We start from the raw sequence: 9,822 nt of genomic DNA, 5'->3' as shown, positions 1-9,822 counted from the left end.
CCCTAAATTTCCCGCAGGCTCTGTACAGGGCAATCTCTAGTACCATTTGATTTTTGAAATCAAAAATTGCCAAAGGACTTGGTCCGATGGCTCAGTATTGCAAGATCAGCTACTGGGGAGGCTGATGCAGGAAGATAGCAAGTTTAAGGTCTGCCCTGGCAACCTACAAAACCCTGACACAAAATGAGATGTAAAAAGAGACAGGCCACATGCTAGCGTGTGCGAGACTCTGGGCTCAGTCCTCAGTCCCAAGGGGGGAATGCACACGAAGGCAATCCTGTCCGTTACATGAATTGTAATACATTTACATTTTACATCCGTCTTAGAAACACAATAAACTAGTAAAGCCGAGAGCTCAGATTTTAGCCACCAGTGGTCAGGTTTATCTGGACTCCTGTCTTCCTTCTTCATTCTCTCTCCTTCCCTTCCTCCCATCCTTCCCCTAAGCCTCCACGAGGACTTGTTCCATCAGCCTTACCCTACCGTTCTCTCTGCCTAGTGCATTCTCAATCTTTCAAAATGTTCTGTCTGTTCTGCTTATTTTGTCTCCCCATAGCCCCTTCCTAATCGGGTCTGCATCTGCCTTCCTGACCTCCACCCTTTCTAATGCCCTCACACCAGCAATGTTAAGCTGGTTCCTTTGTCTTAAACTCTGCTGCAGAAAGGTGATCGAAGAAAGCACACACACACACACACACACACACACACACACACACACACCCTCCAACACTCTTTCTGCTCTGGAAACAAGCTGAAAGGGTCTACACTGTGATAAAGTGTTGAAGCAACCAAACTGGGAAAGGGAGGCAGAAGCCTGGGCAGAAGCCTAAGGACAGTATGGAAACGTCCAGAAAGTCTTTTTGCTGAGTCGTGGCTGTCGTTCCAGTTTCGTCCAGGATGGCAGACTGAAAGGTCCTCCGGCGCTGCAGACCTAGCGGGTCCCGTGATAGCACGGGGACCTAGAGGGACTCGGGTGTGCTGATCCATGGTGGCAGGGTCCAAGCCACAATCCCTCGGCCTGTCCCAGCTTCCAGCCAGCAGCACCTGGCCAGTCTGGCCTGCAAGCCCCGCCCCTGACCACACCCCTAGGGCGGACTCCTGCTGGCCCCGCCCCTGTCGCCTGGCGAATGTGCGGGAGCGGTTGCCGGCAGCCGGGTAGGCGCTCGCCGGGCCTAGCTGTTTCGCCGCTGCCGAGGATCCCTGGCCGTCCCGGAAATGCTTTCTGCCGGCACCAACCTGGCTGCGGCCCTGCGGGCTGCGGGCTCGCTGCTCCGCGAGCCGCGTAAGTGGGGTTGTGTCTGCGAGCGCGAACGCTAGGAAAGGCCGGGAAGCCACGGGTTCGAGTCGCCCGGGTCAGCTGGGGGCCTCGAGCAGTAGCTGGAATTAGTAGTTACCGGAGGGAAGGTCTCTGAAGGACCCGACACCTAGAGATTCAGGAGTCGTTGTCACCATTAATTACTGTTGGCATCTGCCTTGCAGTTCGCTCCCTGCTGGTGACGTTCACGGTGTCCACTGCTGCTCCGCCCAGGCCAATGCCATGGCTTCTGGGTAGAAGGACCCACTGTGGGGACGTACGGACTACAGTTTTGCGTGGGATATTTAGAGACTAAGTGAGATCTCGAGTGTTGCTGGTACACCTCGCTAATGTGTGTGCCCACTAGATGAGCTGGTGGGACCCTGGGTGGGACACACTCAGTTGGGCCGAATTGAGCAAGGACACTTTGAGCCAGGGTCCCAATCTCGCCAAACTCGCTTATTTGCTGTGAAGATTAGGACGCTTGTGAACTAGGCAGCAGAGAGCTCCTCGGTTAACTGATGGAAAAGACTTCGGCTTTAGAAACTCATTTAACGAATTTGAATGGTGACTAGACCTGACCCATTTCAAAGGAGTTTCCTAATTTGTCAGTTTGGCATCTACTTCAGGTAGAGAAAATAATACTCCGAGCATCCACACGTTATTGCAAGTGCCTTTGTTAGAAGACAATAAGGTACATTGAAGATCAGCTCCCTTAGGACCCTGGGAAACAAAAGGTGTTATCTTTAAGATAAGGACGGGCCAGTAAAGGAAGTACCAAATTAATCCTTCACCATCTTTCCTGTGGCCAGGAAAGTCTAGCAGACCCAAGACTGGAGGTCATGAAATAATAGGAGAAAAGAATTTTTTTTGGTGTAAGTCAGAAGTAAGTGAGTGAGAGGATTCAGAGACCGCAATTTATCTCGGCTCCAGCTGTGTTACAGGATCCAATGCTTTAGAAAAAAAATAGTTTTATTCCTTGAGAACTTCATCTGAGCAAACAATTTATTTTGATCATATTCGCCTCCAGCTCTTTTCCCTAACTCCTTTCAGATTCATGCCCACTCCCCACCAACTTCCTGTCTTCTCTCCCCCACCCTTAACTCGTAAATCCAATTTATGCTACCCAAATACCCATGGGTTTGGAGTCACCCGCTAGGGTAGTGGTTCTCAAGTTTCCTAACTTTGTGGCCCTTTAGTACAGTTCCTTATGCTGGGGTGACTCCCGCCCCCCCCCTCGCCCACCCCACCGTAAAATTATTTTTGTTGCTACTTCATAACTGTAATTTTGCTACTGTTAAGAATTGAAATGTAAATATCTGTTTTCCAATGGTCTTAGGTGACCCCGTGAAAGGGTTGTTTGACTCCCAAGGGGCTGCAACCCACAGGTTGAGAACCATTGCATGGTCGACCTATCAGGAGCCATTCCTTAAAAAAGAACCTAAGCCTTCCCTCTCCAGCAGCCGTTGATTAGCTCCTTAGCTAGGTTGGGGCTCAGGAGCCCCTCCACACACCGTGATGGACCGTTGACTGGCTTGATCTTGTGCAAATCTTATGCAGCAACCACAGAGGCAATGCGGTCCGGAGGATAGCAGTCTTGACCCATGCCCTAGTTCTCTACAGTGTCTGGCTCTTACAGTGCTTCTGCTCCTGCTTCTGCTGTGTTCCCGCAGCCTTTTGTGGGTAGGGCCTGAGATGTCACCATTTGTGGCTGTGCACTTTAGCTAGTTGTGAGTTTCTGGGATAACTGCTCACACACCAGTTTTTAAAGATGGTATTACAGTACCTTTTTATCATTTTGGTGGACAGGAAAAGGTTAATATTAGCTAAGAGAAAACTGTGTTTTTCTGCAACTGAATTCTGGAAATGAAACTGGAAAAAAACAGTTTTGTGTTCTATGTTCTTACCTTTTAGAAGTAGTAAGATGCTTCCTCCAGTGTGTCTACACCACACACACACACACACACACACTCACACTCACACACACACACACTCACACACACACAAAGAGAGAGAGTTCTGTATTTTCTTATTTAAGAATTCTATTAGATTTATGCATGTTTTCTTTTTTTGGTTTTGTAATTTGGGTTTTTAAGATTTTATGTAGAAATTAAACTTTTATCTTTCATGATCACTTCTTATTTTGTCTTGTATGTTTTCCAATATACAAAATTGTAGTTTATTATGCATTCAATGATTTTCTGTTCAATTCCATCTTTTTAAAAATTTCTTTTTATTTTTAATTATGTGTCTGTGTGTGGGTATGTGCAAATGACTACAGATTGCTGCAGAGGCCAGAGGGGTCAGATCCCTTTGGAGCTGAAGTACAGGTATTTGTGAGCTACCCAATGAGTGCTAACCAATCTTGTGTTCTCTGTAAGAGCAGCAAGTGTGTCAACCACTGAGAAATCTCTCCAAATCCCCATCTTTTTTTTTTTAAGGCTTAAGATACATATACACATCTATAACGTCTTCTTCTTTTTTGCAATATATGTTAGAGCAGCCATGCATGGAAATTTTTTTCATGATATACTCAAAGGCTTATTTTTGTCTTTTCAAGACATGTTTTCTCTGTTGGTTTTTGAGCCTATCCTGGAACTAGCTCCTGTAGACCAGGCTGGTCTCGAATTTACAGAGACCCACCTGGCCTCTGCCTCCCGAGTGCTGGGATTAAAGACGTGCGCCACCATCGCCCGGCTCTCTGTTGGTTTTTGAGCCTATCCTGGAACTAGCTCCTGTAGACCAGGCTGGTCTCGAATTTACAGAGACCCACCTGGCCTCTGCCTCCCGAGTGCTGGGATTAAAGGCATGCACCACCACCACCCGGCTTTAAAGTTGTTGTTGTTGTTTTTTAATTGTGTGTGGGGATATGTGCATATGAGATACCCCAGGCATGAGATCTGGAACTGGAGTACAGTTGTTTCTAAGCTACCAGATGTGGGTGCTAGGTACTGAACACAGGTCCTCTGCAAGAGTAGCCAGTGCTATTAACCCCTGAGTTCTCCAGTCCCAATATATTTAATTTTTAATGGTTCAGAAATTGCATTGTTTTTGTAAGTTCTCCTACCATGGCCATACAGGACAGTGTTGGGTGGGGGTTGGTGACAGTTGTTTTCCTATTCCTTGTTACAATCCTTTGAGACAACAAAAATCAGAATAACTGTCCACAACTGGAAGGCAAGTCCCCCTACTCCCACAGTCCCTGCTTCTAAGATAGTGTGGGATCCTATTTAATTTTAGTTAGTATATGTAATTTGTGCAGTTTGTATGGGTTTCTCTGTGACATATTCATACAAGCATATGACACCTTGAGCATACTCTCCTCTGTAATCTTCTCTGACCACCTGCTCCTCGTGCCTTCAGTATCTCTAATAGCCCAGTTGCCAGAGAGGGATGTTTTAAGATGTTCTTGATAGGTGTGTTAATCCTGAGTCACAGTAGGAAGGATCCCTTATCAGCACCAAAATTTGGTCAGCCAGAGACACAAAGGCCTGACTTGTACTAGGAAACCATAATGCACTAGCTGGGGAATCTAGTCCTACCCCGCCTTTCCTTTTGTTAGGTTCACAGAAAAGAATCTTATTTATGACCATCAGTTAGAATTCTATCCTCATACCCCATAGGGTCTGATGGAATTTTGTTCATGCAGGGACTTAGAGACATTGCATGTGATTGAATCCCTTGTTAAATCTCACCGTGCAGTTCATGATTAAACTTGTCTGAAACACGGGTTCGGGTTGTTTGAGGCTTCATCTGAGTGGAACTGAGCTTCTTTACATCCGTCTTTCCACTCTGCCTTGATTTAGTAAGGCCTCCCCAGCGTAAGCTTGTGTAGTGGGCTCTGCTGGGATTGTGCGCCATCTGCTTTTATTTATTGGCTTTGAGGCAAGATCTGGCTCAAACCCCACATGGTCTCAAACTAAAGATCCTCCTGCCTCAGCTCACTGAGTGCTCTGGTTACAGACACGCACCAGCTTGTGAATGTGTACTATCTGGATAGAAAGAAGTCTAGGTGACCTGGGAGTCCCATTTTCTTTTATTTGGTTCCCATTTGGGTGATTTAAAGAAGTTAGAGCAGGCATGGTTGCTTTCTCTAGAAGCTTCCAAATGAAACTACTATAGTAATATTGTAGTAGCCCCTGCTACTACACATGTAGCACATGGCAGATGCTACAAAGTGCCTCTCTTGATTTTTAAATCCTCTGAGTTCATTGTGATACAGAGGGAGAGATAAGGCTCTATAAGATCATAGTCTGACCCAGGTCACACTGCTACAAAGGTCAGATCTATTTGATCCAGCCTGAACTTTGCCCTCATCAGGGCGCTTAGAGGAAAATCCAGGCAGAAGATGACTGGTCCCAGACTAACCCGGTGTTAGGAGTTTCTAACCCGGTGTTAGGAGACAGAAGGAGGAGGCCACACAGTAGCCACCACTGTCCTTATTATCTTCCTCAGTTCTAACTTGTGGTTTCAGTTTAGTTTTACGATTATGTAAGGACCAATACTTCATGTTACAACTCAGTATGGCACATGTACTCCTTGGTTCAGTTCTTTTCCTGGACCACCACCTACTCTTGTGGAGCCCAGGTCAAGGGTACACACAGGGCCGTGTGTATTGCACATAGAATAGCAAGTCCTGTCCCTAACCGACAGACCCTTCTAACTGCCTGGAGGGATGAAGTCTTGAACTCTCCTAAACCCCTGCAGAGAAGAGGCAAATGCTGACCCTCAAGCTTTCCTGCTTCTCTTCCCACCAGCAGCTCTTTCCTACTACCCCTTGGCCACCCTGAAGGCCACCAACTGCTTATCTGGATGGCAACATCTGCCCTATGGAGGAGAGATGCAGGGAGGGAGCTGCATAGGCTTTGGAATTAGCTGTGGAGCTTAGAGGGGAGGAAATGCTTGAGCTATCGGCCCTGGGAACCTGGTCTGTTATGCAGAGTATTGGGTTCTGAGCTATTCTACATCTCGTGGGTGCATTCCTGCCCTTTCTTATTGTCAGAGCACAGGGTGATTCTGGGATTCCCATCGCTGAAGGAAGACCGAAATCCCAGAAAGCTTGAAGGCAGAAACTGGATCGACAGTTAGTTGGGAACTGGGCTCAGTTTCTACTCTAAATAACCCTATGTTAGTAGTTCGTCACCTTCCCCATGATCAGCTCTGTCCCACGGGTGGAAAGATTCTGAGTGTGCAGAGGTTCAAGGGATGAGATCTGAGCAGAATTTGCAGCCAGGGCAGAGTGAGAAGCTGTGTGTGCCTTCTAAAAAGATTACGCCACCCTGGGAGAAGGAACCTGCACCCCAGCCCACTAGAGAAAGGAGTCCTCCGTGTTTTACCTGCCTTCAGAGATTCTGGGGAAGTCACCTCTGCCGTGGTACCGTTTTAAAATTTAAAGCTAGCAATTATGCCCTGAGGACCCCTTGAAAAGAAATTACTTTCCAACTAGATTTCATGCTAGCAACTTTAATTTTGTCACAGTGGCGCATGGCAGCTCGAGGGCCTGTCAGCCGTGGAGGTGCCGGTCGGGTGCAGCAGCAGCAGCCGCCACAGAGAAAGTGCATCATGCCAAATCTGCAAAACCTCAAGCTCAACCAGAAAAGAGGTAACTTTAGGCTCAGCTAAGGCTTTCTTTTTGTTTTCTATTATGACAAACGCAAGTGGGTTCAAGCAACCTAGGGGGAGAGGAACTGGGAAAGTGCAATATATTTATTATCAATGTATGTTCTTTTCTTGGTTTCCTTTTAACAGCTGCTAAATAATGGGTTTAAGGACTAATAAAGGACATACAATTAAAGGTAGTCTTCAGTCACAAGAATGTGGCCCTAGTATATGTCATATATGAAATCAACTGTATGCATACTGAAAACCTGTGTGTATGAACTGAATATATTTATGCCTATAAAATGTATGCCTTGAATAGGACATAAAGTAGCTAACCTATCAAGAACTTCTCGAGGAGATTCTACCATTATTACCTTTTGCTTTTAACATAGTGAGCATAATTATCAATGACATTTTATGGTTTGTACTTTATTAAGGAACTAGAGTGTACTTTCCTCTTGGTATTTATGGGTGGGTGGCAGTTCTGTAGCCACGGTGTAGCTGAGTGTTCTCTTCAGCAGCAGAAGCCACAGATGCCCACAGGACCTCGTCTGTGATACAGAAGAGCAGGTTTTATACGGGGAAGTTGTTCGGATCTAAGAAGGAACGTAGCTGTAATTAGATGACGTCATGACTTTCCTGCCAGACAAGACGCCATTCTGGAACTGTATATTAGTTTATTAGTTACCTTTCTGTTGCGGTGATAAAACACAACTTATAGAAGAGTGTATTTGGGCTTACAGTTCCAGAGGGTTCCAGAGGCTGGAGCAGCATCAGAGAGCGCACATCCTGCACCACAAACAAGAAGCAGAGAAAGCAAACTGGGAGTAGTGTGAGTCTTTGAACCAGTCTGGAGGCCCAGCTCCAGTGACATACTTCATCCAGCAAAGCTACACCTGCTAAACCTGTCCAAACAGTGCCACCACTTAGGGACCAAGTACCCAAACGTCCCAGCTTATGGGGGACAGTCTCAAACCAGCATGAACAGCTATGTGAATGAATGTTTTCATTTTGTGGTTGTTATTTCTCATTGTGATGTCTCAATGTGATATTTTATTGACTGAAGGCTAAGAAACAGGTTGCTTTAGGAGATGGAATTAGGAACAGGTCCCAAGTCCCTTCCTCTCATCTCTGTCTTCCTAGAAGATGTCGTCAGTGGGTAGGGTAGGAAGCACAGGCATCTTGGGCTCGTGGCATACTAAGCAGGACATGGAACCTTGTGTACTCTGTGGTCCCTCAAGACTTGGAAAACTGTTAGTATGAGTGGAAGAATTAATACTCTGTACTAGCCTAGGAGTCCACAGGCTTTTTATCAGGAGTTTGGTTGTTACTTTGTTTTTAGGTTTATTTTTTAGGCAGCACCATCTCCTTTGCTGCTCTTTACCTGGAAGAAAAATGATTTCATTGCTGTCTTAGGGTTCCTAGTGCTGTGAAGAGACACTATGACCATGGCAGCTCTTATAAAGGAAGAACATTTATTTGGGTGGCTTACAGTTTCAGAGGTTTAGTCCACTATCATCATGGTGCGACATGGTGGCGTGCAGGCAGACGTGGTGCTGGAGAAGGAGCCGAGTATCTACATCTTGACTCTCAGACCACATGGGCCATGACTTGATATACATGAGACCTCAAAACCTGCCTCTACAGTGGCATTCTTCCTCCAACAAAGCCACACCTTCTAATAGTGACTCTCCCTTTGGGGGGGCATTTTCTTTCAAACAACAATTGCTTTATTTTGTAGTGACAAAAGTCAATAATATAAATGGTCTTAATATTATATTAATTGTTAAAGTTAAATAAAAGTATAAGGGTTAGGTTCTATTAAGTAACTTTATGCAACATTTATATGAAACAATAGGAAATTCAGGTGGAAGGAGGACATAAAAGTCATAGTAATCTTACATCTAATGTTTTGTTACCCACTCGTATGTACTTACTGACATGTAAACACTGCTGTGCGTATTATTTTACAGGTTTTTCTACTGTCACCATATATTTATATTTTCTCTGTTGTTTTAGTTGTTTTTCTTGTTGCTGTTACAAGATACCTTACAAAACCAACATAAAGAAGGTTTTCTTCCTGCTCACAGTTTGCGGGTACAGTCCGTCATGGTGGCAGGAGTTTGAGGTGGCCGACCAAATTTTAATCTGCACTCTGGAGGCAGAGAGGGATAAATGCTGCTGGTGCTCAGTTCATTCACTCTGGGATGCACTGAATGGTGCTCCCTATAGTGAGGGTAAATCTTCCCCACCTTCCTTAACTCAGTCCAAAGAGCCCCTCCCAGGCGTCCTAAAGCTGTCTCCTGACTGATTCTATGTGCTATCCAGGTGACAGTCAAGCTTACCCATCTCCAAGAGCTTAGGAGTAGTTTAGGAAGTCACAGTTTATTTCTCTAAGCCCACCTTCCCGGCACTGGGTATGTCTCGTTTTGGATACTTGAGACGCTGAAGTAAGGAGTATCCCGGGGGACCATTCTGATATTGCTTAGGGCTTCGTTTGAGCTGGACTACAGTACTAGGCCGCTAACCTGCTGTGCTAGGTTAGGAGTCCGCAGGCTTTTTATCAGGAGTTTGGTTGTTATTTCACTTTTAGCTTTTATAGGCAGCACCGTCTCCTTTGCTGCTCTTCACCTTTACTGTTAGTGTCAAGGCAGCCAAAGATAAGACAGACAGGAGTGGAGCTGCGTTCCCACTGTGTGCATTCTCTCTGTGTGTCTCTTTCTCTCTCTTTCCCTTGATCTCTCTCTCTCTCCCTTGATCTCTCTCTCTCTCTGCCTACCTGTCTCTGTCTGTCTGTTTCTCTCTCTCTCTCTCTCTCTCTCTCTCTCTCTCTCTCTCTCTGTCTCTCTGTATATATGTTTGTGTAAATTTGGTGCAGATTCTATTGTTTACTGGATTCGATTCTAGATGAAGCCTAGACCCTTGGG

General features: G+C 45.7%; 1 protein-coding gene across 1 annotated transcript in view; it reads left to right on the top strand.

Moving 5' to 3' along the window:
- Window positions 1–1,107: 1,107 nt before the first annotated feature.
- Window positions 1,108–9,822, top strand: part of Fech (ferrochelatase) — a 32,950-nt gene continuing 24,235 nt past the window's right edge. Inside the window, exons 1-2 of the mRNA XM_005356198.2 lie at window positions 1,108–1,282; window positions 6,773–6,896. Coding sequence (XP_005356255.1) covers window positions 1,216–1,282; window positions 6,773–6,896 — 191 coding nt within the window. The 5' untranslated portion in view covers window positions 1,108–1,215. The remainder of the gene's footprint in view (window positions 1,283–6,772; window positions 6,897–9,822) is intronic.

Source organism: Microtus ochrogaster, chromosome 18, assembly GCF_000317375.1.
Source record: "Microtus ochrogaster isolate Prairie Vole_2 chromosome 18, MicOch1.0, whole genome shotgun sequence".
In the NCBI taxonomy this organism is placed as follows: Eukaryota; Metazoa; Chordata; class Mammalia; order Rodentia; family Cricetidae; genus Microtus; species Microtus ochrogaster.
Note: the sequence above shows the minus strand (reverse complement) of the source record. Positions and strands in the feature narration are given on the sequence as shown.